The sequence below is a fragment of the Chelmon rostratus genome, chromosome 17, assembly GCF_017976325.1.
Source record: "Chelmon rostratus isolate fCheRos1 chromosome 17, fCheRos1.pri, whole genome shotgun sequence".
Lineage (NCBI taxonomy): Eukaryota > Metazoa > Chordata > Actinopteri > Chaetodontiformes > Chaetodontidae > Chelmon > Chelmon rostratus.
In genome coordinates this window covers 3,988,243-4,003,420 of record NC_055674.1, presented here as the reverse complement: position 1 = coordinate 4,003,420, position 15,178 = coordinate 3,988,243, and the positions used below count along the sequence as shown (strand labels likewise).

At 40.3% G+C, this 15,178-nt stretch overlaps 1 protein-coding gene across 1 annotated transcript; it reads left to right on the top strand.

Annotated features, from left to right (window-relative positions):
* The first annotated feature begins 1,759 nt into the window (after nucleotides 1–1,759).
* limd2 (LIM domain containing 2) lies at nucleotides 1,760–14,730 on the top strand. Its single transcript, XM_041956321.1, has 4 exons — nucleotides 1,760–1,949; nucleotides 11,251–11,295; nucleotides 11,533–11,669; nucleotides 11,758–14,730. Exons 1-4 carry the CDS (start codon nucleotides 1,947–1,949, stop codon nucleotides 11,915–11,917), a joined length of 345 nt encoding a protein of 114 aa, XP_041812255.1. The 5' UTR covers nucleotides 1,760–1,946; the 3' UTR covers nucleotides 11,918–14,730.
* Nucleotides 14,731–15,178: the final 448 nt, after the last annotated feature.

The following is a 15,178-nucleotide window of genomic DNA, read 5'->3' as shown; positions in this document are numbered from 1 at the left end:
TCCTGTTGTCCATAAGTCAAATTTGACCCATTTTCAAATGTTTTTGTATCAGAAATATGGATTTTGCTCATCTAATTGCCATAAGAATTACATTGATAGCTCCGTACTACGCTCTTCGCAAATAAACTTAATGATCACCACTCTCATTGAGTTGTGGGTGTTTTATTTAAATTTATAGCATCTGTGTGGTGCAATGAGTCACACTTAAATGAATGGACAAGGTTGCACAGCTATCCTTGTTAGGGCTTGTTTTGACTTCTGTGCATTGTGTTCAGCCTAACCTGAACTTCAGCCAGGACTTCAAAGCTACGTGAAGCTATGTGAACCTGGTTTCATCACAACACCTTCCATACATGAGGACCAGAGCTTCCAGACAACACACATACATTTACACACAATTATCAATGGTTTTGTTTTGTCTTGTTGTGTGCAATTCATGAGTCAGAGCAACAGGCATGTGCACTTTAAAACACAAATCTGAGGTGTGAAGCATAGATCACCAAGGAAAACATGATTTGAAAGAGGGAGTGTTGCACTTGGGGCTATTTTAAATGTTCTTGATTAAATTAAATAAATTAATAGATTGCTATTATGATAATTCAATAAAATACTAAGCATATATTTAGCCTTAAGTGCAGAATTGGACTAAAAAAAAATCACTAGAAGAATTAGAATGCCACCAAGTTTGATTGACACCGGGGAGACAGTACAGATCAGAAAATTGCTATTAAACTTACTTTACACAGTTATTCTAATGTTATTGCTGTCTACTGTACTAACACTAAGAACAAGTTGTAAATATTGACTTAATTGACGGTTATATGACACAGTTAGCATGAAAAAATGTAAGGGTGCAGTTCCGCACCGTGACCACTGGGGGGTAGTAAACACTGAGGGTAACTCCCCTGTTGTTTCTGATTGATGACAATAAACATGTGACCATACTGATACTACAAACGTTTACATGACAACTGAAGAATGTTCAGCTGTAGCTTAACTGTGATCACTAGATAACAATTAACATGCTAATTTCTATCAATACGTTTTTTGATCGCTTCAGTTCGATAAATTTTGAAAGTATTAGCCAGATTGAGCCTATACTGTAACAGAGTGTAGGTCTACAGAAAATGAAATTGCTCAAGTAAACTAGTACCTCAATTTTGTACTTATATTGTAAACTACTAAAAAAATTCGTTCTACTGCTGCTTGAGCGTTTCCATTTTCTGCCACTCAAAATAAGAGCTACAGTTAACAGAGAAATTTTACATACAAAACATGTGATAGCAACTGAATAACTAAGGGGCCATAATACTTTTGTCATGCTTTTACTAATGCATGTAGCATGTTTTAGGTGAGCCTTTGTGGTGGTTGTTAGGATACATATTTTGACGTCTTATGACATTTTATCTGTATGTTGTTATGCTTTCTGATCAAACAAACCAAACAGTTCATGTTCAAAAACACAAAACAATTTCAGGAGCGATATGATCAACACTAAAATCAAAATAAAAAAAACGCACCTGAGAGCAGTTACAAAATTAGTGAAAACAAGTCAGCACTCAAACCACAAAAGGTATGACTATAATCAGTGTCACTTTAAAAATCTTTAAACAAAGGTCAGTGGAGTGTGCGGTAACATATTCATGCGCTTGACAGTGGCATCCTTGTTTCACTCGTAGTATTGACTTGTCCGACAACCTTTGAACGCAACATGAGCAGATGAGGACCAATAGCGCGCGACATCCTGCAGAAGAAGAAAAAAAAAAACACTCTGTTGAAAACCGAGACGTGAAGCGAAGCGGAGGGTAGAAATTCACCCGGCGCCGGGGCCAGCGAATACAACAAAGCCTCCCGTAAAAGTGACTGAGAGAGCAATTATCAGCGTCCAGCCACTGAGTGAACGGACTCGGCGTTATCGGCCCGTGTGTCGCAGACAAAAAGCGCAGATGGTGAGTGCCCTTTCTCGTCGGTTTGCACCGTGTGTGTCTGCAGCCTCCCCTCCCTCCGCCGCTCGCCTCTCCGCTTCTCTTTTTTGTGAGATGAGGTGAGGTGATGATGTCCGTCCACCGGCTAAACGTTTAGTAGCTAACCGGGAGCCGGTTGCTTTTGTAAGCCACGGCACGAATGTTGGATGTAAATGCTGTATTTAGTCCAAGTAACATTAAAGGAAGCGTTGTTTTTAATTAGAATTTAAAAGCCCGCCGTTGTGATGCTCAAAAATGTTAGCAATACACCGCTTGTTTTAACGTCTATTAGTTAGCTAGCTTGCTGGCTAATTATCGTTAACCAACGAGGTGATTTAAACCCACTGAATAAAAGCGTTGCATTTAACACAAACCATCCAAGCTGATCTAAATAGCATTCTTTCTATCAGATAATACATTTGATTTTTCCCTCCTATCAGCCGATTTGTACATTGATTTGTCGTTTTATATTATGTGTCTTGAATTTATGGTTTTATTTTGTTTAAGCAGCAGTTTCCAGCTATAGCAGATGAATGTGTTCTTTTGTAAATGTATGTTAGAACTGGCATAATGAAGGCTCCAACCTGCTGAGTGAGTTACGTAAAGGTGTGTATTAATGCAAGTGTGTACAGACGGTGAGGTAGTCTGCAATCGGATTTCCAAGTGATTATATCCCATAGAGAAACAAGCAAATTTTATCAAGCAACCACATAAAACAAGCAGAGAATCCGTTTTAAGCTCTTTGAATATAATTTAGTGAACATTGCTGTGCTAATGATGAAGGACCCTCTGATCAGAAGGTATTGGTTTTGCTATTGATTTCATGAGTATGATTACATTCACATTAGTATCCTGGTATTGAGTCTCATCATGATTTTTTTTATCTCTTTTGAGATGTGACATGTCCAGCAAACGTGGGAAACCTGGTTATTTATAATATCATATACACGATCATAACACTATCCGTATTTCTGATCATCTTGCTCATTTCTGTACTAACAGAGTGTGAACAGAAACCTTAATATGGTCTTTGCATGCCACGTTATTCTGCTCTCAATCAAAGCACCCAGGTTTCTCAAAACCGTGATAAGGGTTTATCCAGGTTTGAACCCAGGGTATGTTTACATGTGCAACACAACCAGGATACACACCAGATCATAAAGCGTAGCTGAATGATCCTTTTAAATGGGGATTAACTGGAATCTACTCATCAACATTCAAGTGTCCCCCCTCATTTTGGGAGCAGAAATGTCCATTGCAGCTCATATGAACTCACCTACAGGTGCTGAGATCGTCAGCTGAGTAATACCAAATGGATGAGTGACTGGGTCAAACCTCTGTGTAAATCAGCATTAGATTAAAGGTCTGTGCCAGGTGGGAAAAAAAACAAAAAAAACCCAACATGTTTTACTCACAATATACATTTTTTGCCCGTGTTTGTTTTGCCAAGCAGTTTACAAACTGCTCTGTGGTCTGGTAGAACCACATTTTATCCATCCAGGGCACCACATTTACAACAGTCTGTCATTATAGCCCTGGCATATGGCGACAAGGCTTAAGCAAGTACAGTATATGGTCATTTTCATTTCCTGCCACCGTCAGTGGGCTGCCTAACTGTAATTTCAGTCAGAGTTGACAGCACAGATTGACACCCTGCTCTGCCGGCTGATTTACGTCAGTATCCTGGTGGATTTGAGCGGCTGCTGTTGCAATCTGACTTGATGTCCCAAAAAAATGACCAAATAATGTGGATTTAGACAAAGCACTTTGTACAAAGCTGCAGCGAGGACTAATAGCATTTATTGTGTTTGACCATATGCTCTTCTGTCAAACAATTACCATTAATGGCACAAAAACCTGATTTGTTGAACATGTCAGAGGTGCCATATGTTTGGGGGGGCGGGTTTCCTGCTGTCAGATGTGCAGAACAGTTTTAAATGGGTCGCCAGCATGTCCAGGCGAATGGGCTGCAGGCAAAAACAGCCGGAGTAATACTTCTAACTAGCTGCATACCTGTCCCTTTCTTATCGATTCACAGTGATTTTCTTGTATTCCAGTTAGAGTTTGAAAATGAGAAACATAGCTGGGTGGTTTGTGAACAAAGGAACACAAAGCCCTTTGTCAGGCCTGGAAAAGGTGTGGATTTTTTCTCAGTGTCATTTAATGTTTTAAGGGATTGAAGTGGAGGGCTAATTTTGTGTTTGTATTGTTTTATGACGTGTGCTGTGCAAACCAGTTAACCAAATCAGTTGTGTGGAGAAGAGGTTATTACTTTCCACTTAGCAGACAAATGTCTAATTGGCAATTTGGTGCTCCATAAACCATTCAACTGTTGTTTTAAAAAAAAAAAAAGGCATGATTTTTTTATTTAGACTTTTTCTTCTCGTCTGACGAATGCTAATCTGCCTCTGGACTGTAAACCTGCATTGAAGTTTTCTGGCTCAGACATTGAAGGCAAAGACTTAGCACATTCCTTTAACTTTGATTTGTTTAATTTATTTCATTTTCCTGACCTGGGTCACTGCAGTCTGCTGAAAATCACATCTCAGACAGATGATTTGTAATAAAGGGTTCAGCTGTATTATACAGCTACAAAACAGTGTCACTAAGATGTGAAAAGGCAATAATTATTGTCCAGTTATTGCTCTTTATTTAGTTGCGTTATCTGCTGTTAAAATCTTTGTGTGCATACTGTCAGTATTAAATGTCTAAGCGCTCACATTGCTTTGCATCTCTGTGGCTTTCAACACTGATCTAATGTAGGTTATCTGATCAGAAAAGACCTTAGGGCAAACTGTTTAGAAAGACTCTACATATAGAGTTTCCCAAAGTATCATCAGTCAACAATAGATGTCTTGAAATCTGCAGAGCTCTGTGGGAATCTACTCCTAACTTAAATGGCCTATATTTAATCTTAGGAAATAACTACTTTGATGCCTTATCGTGGGGAAAAAGTCTATAAATTCATTCCCCTTTTCCTCTGCCTTCACTGTCCTAGTTGACAGTTCTTCAGTCTGCAGTTAAGGAGCCATCAGATGGAAATTTTCTGCGATCACAGAGCAGCTATTTGCGTGTGAGATTTTTTCGAAGACGGGATGGGGCATGTTATCCTGAATTCCTGTCCTGGAGGAGAATTTGGTTGTGAAATGTTCCCTTTTTCTCGAGCCTCTGATAACATCTGATCATTTCTAGCACTTGAGGCTGTTTTCTTCTTTAGCATCAGCCAGTTGCAGAAGAAACAGCCTCTTGCTATGTCAAGTCAACACAGGCTCCAATTCTTCAGCGCATTCCTTTACAGGCAATGACTGGTTTTATGGTTTTATTCTTTGCGTTTCAAGAAGAAAACATAAACAGACACGCTGCTGCAGCATACCAGCACCAGCCATTAGTTTTTATGAACATCACAGATTTGAACTCAGAGTTTGGTTTAGGTGAAAAATGAAGGATGTAATACCTTTATCCTTTAAGACCAGATATTATATTTCGCTTTTTAACTGTATTATTTGTGTTTGATGTTATTAATTGAAAATAGTCTAGAGCCATGTTTTAGCTTTCAGACAGGTCCCTGACACAGATGATCAGAGGACTTGGGTAGTTTTAATTGTGCCCTCTGGCAGCTTCTTTAAAGCAGGAACAAAAGGAAACACTGAGGGCTTTTTCAGCATAGTTAGACAGACACTGCAGTGCAGAACTCAAGGTCCTGTGAGCAAAAGTTGCTGACGGCTAATTACAAGTGAAAAATCAGTATCGCTTTCTCTATGTGAAAGAGCAGCCTGCCTCTCAGAATGATTTGTGCGTGGAAAATTTGAGTGTCTGGTTTCCTTTACTTTTGGCTGTAGTTCTCCTTGGAATCAATGCAATGATTAGTAGATTGATCAGTTAGTGGGACAACAGAAAGATAAGCAGCAACTATCTTGATAATCAATCCTTAAAGTAATTTATCAAGCAAAAATGTCAAACATTTCCTACTTTTCTCTGTTCTGTATCACTGTTAATTGAAGATCATTGAGTTTTGAATTCTAGTATATGAATATTTCCACCTTCTTCAAGTTAAGTAGTTTTTAAGTGTTTGTCATACATGGCATACATACATTGTACAGTCTGGACCATAGCAGCCTCCCCAGACAGGAAGTGAAAGAACAAGTGTCTGCCAGCTGACTAAAGAAGACATACAAGAAGATGCTCTGTGTCTGACACAGAAAACTGCCCCGTCACTTTCTCGTTGCATACAGGAAGCTCTAAAACGGAGAAGTAGTGGCCGACCAAACGGCCGACCACGCTCCCAGATGTGATTACTCTGCAGACTGGTGTGGTGAACGTCCTCCTGCACCCAGAAGGATGTTCTGTTTCATCCTACTTTCATCCGTTACCCAGCCAGTCAAGTGTCAAAACCTCATGCTCAGCAAATACTCACTTTCCCATCCAAGTTTTTATTAAGCCCAAGCATCATTGCTGCATAACTTGTTTGGTCTCTTCGTGTTCAGAGTTACTGATGAAAGATGGCTGTCAAGGGGAGCCTATGTAATATACCCTGCAGCAGCTGCTTTAGTTGTTGGAACAGTGCCCTTGCTTGCAGGTCCAGAAAGTGCAATATACAGATGCTATCCACCAAAAATATTTGACTTACGACTCACGGTTTGTGTTGCTAGTGGACTGGAAGATGTTTGCTATGATACGTTTAAAGTCAGACTGCTTGAAAGCTGATAGGTGGTCTTATTACCACTGTTGCATTGTGTTTGAAGGATGAGGTTCTTCACATTTGTTCTGTAGTTTTCCACTCCGCTGTCCCAAATGATTAAACAACGATCACGTTTCTAAAAATAAGGGATGAGAGAGAGTGGGAGCCTTGTCTTGGATAAATGACAGAAGACGTTTGTTAACATAACGCCTGCCTTCCCTTCTAGGGGCCTGTTGCTGTGAATCGTGCACCACAGTGTGTATTCAGTGATGGTCAAGTGTGAAGCAGGGGGCTTTGTCTAATTGTGTTTTGTCCATCAGCACTAGGAACAGAAAAGGAGCATATACTTCTCCCCATTTGAACTCTTTATGAACATATTGACCTTCAACTCCGTAATATTCTTTAGAGCTGTGGTAACTCTTCTAAATGGATGTGCTTTACGTCAGCAGATAGCTCTCATAAACACTGAGATTCAGATAAGAGGGGTCTGGTTTGCAGTTTTGGCGTCTGTTTGACTCCCATAACAGCGAAGGACTTCCACACATTAATTTAAAGTCGCACGCTTTCTAAACTACAGCCACAAATCCTTCCTATTACAACTTTCCTAATTTTGAAAGAATAAGGCCAGACTCGAGGGGTCATTTAACTGTCCTATCAAACGGGCGCTCTGGGGCCTCAGTGACGGTAATGGTTTGAATGTTTGTTTTTTAGAGGATCCTCAACACAAACGGTTAAACCCAAGCCCGCCCTTCAGTATGCAGATGAAGATGCACAGTAGCCCATTACTGATCATACATTCAAGAAATAATTAGGAAATACACTTAATTGCTCTTTGATGATTGGATGAGTTAGATGAGAAGATTGTCATCACTCTCACGTATCATGCATACGTAAATGTTTAGCCGCCGCCAGCAGCCGGTTATCTTAGCATACAAGCTGGAACGTGGGAAATGGCTAGCATGGCTCTGTCAAAGGGTAACAAAATCCACCTACCAGCACCTCTAAAGCTCACTATATAACAAGTTATATTTAGTTTGTTTAATCCACACAAAAACTGAAGTGTAAAAACAAGCAATGGCTTATACAGGGATTATGTGCCAGAAGTGATTTTCTTTGCCCAAGAAATGTGTGTTTTGTTTCGTCTTTATGCTAAGCTAAGCTAACCAGCTGTAGCTATATATTTCCCATACCAGCATGAGAGTGGTATCGATCTTTTCTTTTTTAAAGCTCAGCAAGAAAGTGAATAAACGCATTTCAAACTGCTCCTTTCAACAAATTGAAAGAGAAAAGGGGAACCTGGCACTATCCTGCCAAAAGCTGGTTGCAACATGAGCACGGAAACAGACATGGGCAGACATGTGCAGGTGGGATTAAAGTTGAAGCAAGGACTCAGCGTGCCGTGAGGTAAGAGTCGAACCTCTGTTGCAAGAACGTTGCGCCGCTCGTGTGAAAGTGGTCTTTGTTTGGTAAGATACAACTCTCCAGCTGGCTCTAGCTGCTCACACACTGGTATGTTAAATTGCTCCACAGTGTTGGGCGTAGCAGAGCTAATTAATTACAGTGCAAACCTAATTTATTTATGTTCACATTGAACACCTTGTTCTGTGCTCATGAAGGCCCTATATTTGCTGCGTCTCCTTGTATTTGGTGTGATCCCTTGTCTGTTTTATTAGCTCGAGCTAATGTGAGCTGTATGCTTTTGAACAGATCATAATTCTTTTGTAGTTCACTCTGCAGCTGAAGCATTCGTGCAGAACAAGTGGTCATTAGAAGTCATTTAATGGGCTGAAAGACAGTTAGGACTTTAGCTGCTGCTGTCCCTGTTGGGACTCTGCAAGACAGCGGAAGCCACACGTGTCATAACAACTTCCTGCCACGTTCGAGCTGTTTGGTTGCAATTGAGGCTCATGTACATATAAGGCAAAAGAAGCGAAGATGGCACAAGCCAATCTGAAGTCTCTCCAGGATGCCTTTGTACATGTGTGTGGAATGCATGCCTACCCCCTAAAATGGTAACTACAACAACTAACAACTGTGTTGTTTTTTTACCCAAAAATGAATGTGAATGGCATTCAGATCAGGTTTCCTTTTTTGGCTGCATTAATTTCATGATTTCATGTGCACAGTTGAAGTCCTTACTGACCTCATTATCCTGCTGTTACAGCCTCCCACTGACGTAAGCTTTATCTACAAATGTACTGTGAGAACTTAACACATTCACACTTGAATTTTCAATAGTGTTAGCTAATTTTGAGAACATCAAAGTCATGTTGGCTCAGCAGTTGTCGTGCAGCAACAGGAAGCGGTGTAGCATGCAGCCTGCTAGATAACCAGCAACACGTGAGAAGTGGGCTAGCTAGCAGCAACATATTAACTGAACTCAAGAGGATTCGGGGATGAAGAGGAGACGGCAGACAGTTGGGATGTGATTGCATCTACAGGAAGCTGCATGGCCTCACTGTTAATGAGCCAATCATTTCAATAGCATGTCATCCGGTTCTTGTAAGTGCAGACAACACCCTAGCTGTTCCGTGTTCTCAGTTGTTTGGTGGTGCATTAAGGTGAAAGGGTCAAAAATAGTATGCAAATTACAAAACAGAGGCAGCATTCATGCTGTTTAGATTGCTATTCAAAGAGGGCAACTCTCACCATTCCAGATAAGTTCACAAGTGATGTATAGATAAGGAAACGCAACAATACGGACTGTACCATGAGGCAATATTAATCTGCCAGCCATCAGAGATAATGCTGTACTGTTTGTTGTAGCCACAGCTTTAATGTCTCTGGTTGTATTAGCTTGAGAGTGATGTTGCACATCGGTGTGCAGGACCTCTTTGTCAGTTTGACTTGTGTGCTTTAATACACACCAAAAAGTTTGTGCTGGCCATGGTTGTGACGTCTTTTGAAGTTAGGAAGATTGAACACTAAGCCCCAGTGATTTTATTACCCTTATTTTGAACATAAATGGTATTTTCCATGGCAAGTTAAACAACATAAATATACAGTTCACACACCCACCTGGTTTCAATCAACAATGTGTGACAGCAGCAAGTTGAAATGCCTTGTATGTGGCAATGTTGGATTTCTTTTTCTTCAATATGAAGAAGTACCTTGAAAAGATGTTTAATTTGCTGTGCTAGCCAAAACATCTGTATCCCATCTGTACAATCTATATTTAATCAGTTTCTCTTTGTGCGTGCGTGCGTGCGTGCATGCGTAAAACTACATGTACTGTGATGGAACAATCTATCCATATGCACAGATGCCTTGTTATGTCAGCCACTTTTCTTCAAGCCCTCTTGCAGTTTTTGTGCAACATACTTTAATCATTGGTCAGTTAAACAGGTTTTGATCTCACCATTTTTATGAGGAAGTTGGATGCATGTACATCATGCTGTCATTTTCATCACTGTGGTGGACTCTTTAATTGTTATGTTGCTTTCTAAGCAGGTCATTTTGCAATTCAAGAGTAACAGACCTGCAAAACTGAAGATCAGCAGTTGCCTCTGATGCCAAAGATCTTTGCAACTCTGGTCGCAGCCCCTGAACCCCCACCTCCACCACTTCCTCCAGTCCCAGCCAACCGGCCTTACATAATAGGGTTTTAGTAAAATCTGCAGTGGACTTTTCCCCTGCCTGAACAGAGGCAGCCCTTCTTCCCTGCACACTGGCTTTTCCATGGCAGTTACTGTGTACATGCCTGAATGTCTGTGTGTGTGTTTATTATTTGCTTTAACTACCTGGTAGCCCCGCTCAAAGGTGTGGCAGTGCTTGTTGCTGCTGGAGACTGGTTGCAATACTCAAGAGGGCAGATACACTCATTACTACAGTGGAACTTCCTCAACCTCGAGATCATGCAAGCTTTTCTCCTTCTTAACCTTCTGAGCATCTGGGGGAAGTCTTTCAATTCCTCATGTCACCAGGAACTACACTGTAATTACGTGACTAAAACATCAACACCCACAGCGTGCAGGGAAAGTGGCCACCTATGTTATGAATGGTAGTCAGAGAATTAAAGAGTAAACCCGTGATTAACCGTAAAACCTATGATTGTAGAGCTGAGTGGAAGCAATGCCTCATTACATGCATGGATTACAGTCGCAAGAACGTGAAGTAATTTTAAACACAAATTCTGGAAGAATAGGTGTCAGTCGTGTTATTTCAGAAAGAGATTTCCTACCATTTGTAAGAGATGTTACCCTGTGAAGTTTCCTTACTGGAGGGCTGGTTCTCTGAGCTGTTCTGCTATGTGGAGGGCAGCCCCATGCAGAGCGTCCCACAGCTCAGCTCACATGACCAGACAGAAGGCACCTGATCCACTCCCAGGGGTGCAAAGAGACAGATGGAGCAAAAAGAAAGAGGAGAAGCGAAAGAGAGATCAGATTGACAATGCTAACAGTGGTAAAGGTAATAAGAGGACAGGGAAAAATATGTTTTTTTTCTTCCATCCATGTGAAGTTCTTCTGTCGCTTGCAATCTTATAGGATAGATACCGGCTGTTCATTTCACCTGATATTTGTTGCTGCACTTTAGAGCAAAACAAGAGTGTTTACACAAATTTGAATACATTTGATTAAAGGATAAGTTTGTTTTTCTTTGCTTGTACAGGACACCAGGAGCACCACTGAAGAGAAACCTGTCCAGCGATCTAAGGTAAATATGCCTCGTCTTTTCTTTCTCATCCCTCCTTCTGTGTTCTTCTATTTGCATTGCTCGTGTCCCACTTCCTTTCACTTGCATCAGCCTTTGATCTCAGAAGACAGCGAAGCAAGTCTTTCCTTCATTTTTTGTCTTTTGTAAATGACAGCCTGCATCTCGCTAAAAATGGAGGCATAGATCACTGTCTGTCTGTGTGTCTGGGAGTAAATCAGTATATATGTATGTACTCAGTCCTTCAGCTTTAAAACCCAAAAGGAAGTGTGTTCATCATGTGAGAAGACGGTCTACCCAATGGAGAGATTGGTTGCCAACAACCAGGTCTTCCATTCAACATGCTTCTGCTGCAAACACTGCAACGCCAAACTCAGGTGACTATATATAGTTTGCTGTTCTCCTGTGTGTTTGCTTGACTCCTGTGGTTGGTATCTAACTGTTTCCGTTCTCCCCTCTCGGCAGCCTTGGCACCTTCGCAGCTCTTCAAGGCGAATTTTACTGCAAACCCCACTTTAAGCAGCTGTTCAAGAGCAAAGGCAACTATGACGAGGGCTTCGGACGCAAACAGCACAAAGAGCTCTGGGCCTCCAAGGAGACAGATAATACAACAAACACGGCATAATCGTGTCTGCCTGTGTCCCATCACAGCCCTGCCTCTTCCTTTTCCTCCTCCTAACACCTCCAATACATCACGATGAACGCATGCCTCTTATGCTGGGGCACTGTTAAATCACCCACGCGCTCACTTGCTTTTGAAATTCCATCAGAACAGGTACATGCACAAACAGCTAGAAATGACTGGCCAGTCATAATCATACCACTTAAATTAATTTTGGGGGAATATACTTTAGGTTTGATTCTGTTGATATCTGTGTTTTCTTAATTTTATTTTCCTCTTTGGAATTGGTAGTTGATTGTGACCAAAACCCTCCTCTGGTATGTGGAGTGTAATAATAAATTTACTTTAATTTTGCTTTTTAAAATACTTTTTAATCATTTGCACCCTTTCTTTTTTGAATAAGTAACTGTATGCTCAGGCAGACATATCAGAGGGGTAACAGAGCATCCGTGTTTTGCAGTAGAGCATACACTCAGGTCAGTTTACACCCAAGGATTCTACAAAATCCTGCATAGTTTCACTCATTTTTAACACAACACAAATCAAAATAATAGTCCTCGGTATTGTGACTTTGCTGTCAGTTTGTCAGGTTTCATATATTTGAGGAACAAACAGGGTACAGAGTACTGTAAAATAACCGCACACATCAGCAACAGCTCACCTCTCGTGTTTTAATTTTTGTGTTTGCTATCGTTGCTTCATCCCATGGTTTGTTGTCATTTTATTGACCACTTTAAGTCGTATCCTTGCATGTCGGGATGAGTGGGTCTTAATAGCCTTATCTTATGACTGTATCGATCTTTCGTGTCGTGGATGATTTTGTTTGTTTCATTGATGCATAGGAAACCACTTTTTAAAAGTTTTCAGAAGCACTTGAGTTTGGATTTGATTGATGTCATGGCATAAGTTGATCCTCTCAGAGCTTTTACGGTGAAATATAAATGGAATTCTCAGATTGTGTTTTGTATACTATCTGTACATAGAGCTGTAGTTTGTGACTAGTGAACATTCCCCAGCATACCGTACTTTCGTCTTGCACATGACCACGCACGATCACCAGACCAGATGTTGATAATCACCAGGAAACTGAGGCCTCGTTCATCAACATCTCTCACTCATGTGAAACATTTAAAGAAGAGCTGTAAATGTTTGGGTGAGTTGATTACACATGTTTTTGTGTCATAAATGAGGATGTTGATGGACAGAGCTTACGCCTTGCTGGAAATAACACAGTTTTGTTCCTTTGTCATTTTACACTTGTCAGTTGTTGGCGTCTTGTGATGAGTTTTCCCCTGCTGTATTTGAGTGTGTTCATATAACTGGACAGTTTTTATTGGGACGTAGCCAGATCCAATCCAATCACAGCGTCTTGAACATCCATTATTTGTTTCCCCCCAGTCTCATCCAGTACGTGTGGACAGGTTTCCTTTTTAGATAAATGCCTTCCTGTTCTCATCTCCTGTCTTATTAGCTAAATACATCTTAACACCTGGACCTATTTCTCAATATTGAATTTACTGTAGTTGTCTGATGGAGGGTTTGTCACAGTATTGGTCCCCTGATGTGCTCCTGCATGTTGCATGCTAAACCCAGTGCAGAGCACCCCCTGCTGGGGAAAGTGTGAAAGGAAGAAAAACTAAGTTGCCCGTGAACTCAACGTAGCCTTCATTCAAAGTTTTGGAATACGTTGCCTCGGTCTGCAGCGCAGCTGCTGCGCTCCAGCCACTTTTTATCTTATTTAATTCCAACACCTAAGAGAAATTAATCCAGTTAGACAAGATTTTCACCTCTATATTTCATTCTACACAAAGAATGAGTCGAAAGCCATTCAAATATCTTGTTTTAGAAAACGTCTGAATCCCGCTGAGACTTGACTGACACTTGAATGACACAAAGTCCTTTTTGTGACTGAAGGTTTACTGTGAATTTGAGCATGCTGTGCATAATAGAAAGCTAAACTCAAGCAGATGGATATTTGCCACTTTTTTTCAAAAGAGAAGCCTTAGAAATAAATAGCTGACCTTTATTGATTTTTTCAAACAAGAGCTTGGAGTGCACAGATCTTTAGAAATCTTCTGATCATGCCTTTTCAAAACCAGACCTGCTTACTTTAGAACCCCACTCTTAAACGTAGGACTACTTAACTCAACCAGCAGACATGTCTCCTATCTAACCAACTTTTTATCCACAAATGTACAATAATTCTAATTCTACTGTGTGTGACAATGTATATTTTATATTTTCCTCTTTTTTTTATTTGACAATGGTCCTCCGGATCCCTGAGAATGCTTTAAAATCAAGAGTATTGTATCTAAAAATGCTGTCTTTGTCACTCTCCGTTAGCAGTTCGCCAAGGTACAACTGCAGAATCTGTGATTTGCAACTTCTAGGTTTAACAGAGCAGACAAGGTACACTTTACACTGGTGCCAAGTGGCTCAGGTGAATGATTGCAGTGTAACGTTTTAAACCTGTGAGTCATTTCATTTTTGTGCTACACTTGATGTGGACTTACTTTTCAATGCTGTTGTCATCGAGACATTTTAAATGTATGCATCTTTGAAAATGTATTCTATATTACAGACTTGACCTGTGGATTGAGGTGGCCTTACAGCAAAAGAACGCATAGACTGTTTATGCAGTCTTTGTCCTCTATTCTCCCTTCTCTCTATTGCTTAGTGGTGGTATGGAAATTTTAAAATGTAAGCGCCCCCTTTCTACGCCAATATAGTACACAATCATTTTGTGCATTTTCTTGTTTTTATTTTTATTTTTTACATGCTTTTGGAGAAAAAATAAAATGCTGGTGTTGATTTAATGCAGTGATTTCATTGTGTTATTTGATGTCAGGAGCTAAATTCTTGAATTCCCCAGAGGTTCATGATGAAATACCTCTTACCCAAAGGATATCAGAATTTTCAATTGCTGTATGGATAAATTACTATACATTTTGTTGTCTTGATGATATAGATGACATATAGATATGAGTTGCATGCATTTTGCCAGTACTTGAGTGGCATTCTCAGTGCAGGACTTCTACTTGTAATCGAGTATTTCCACACTGCACTATTGCTACTTTCACTTATGTAAAAGATCTCACTACTTTGTCCACCACTGCAGAAATGTAAGTAGGGTGGAAATAATCAAAAAAGGTCAGTGACTAAATTATAAAATGTGTTTAGTTACTTTCCACCATTTACAGCTAATAAAATATAATGTTTTCTTATAAATTAAACTACCCAACGAGTATATACAAGTACAGACGA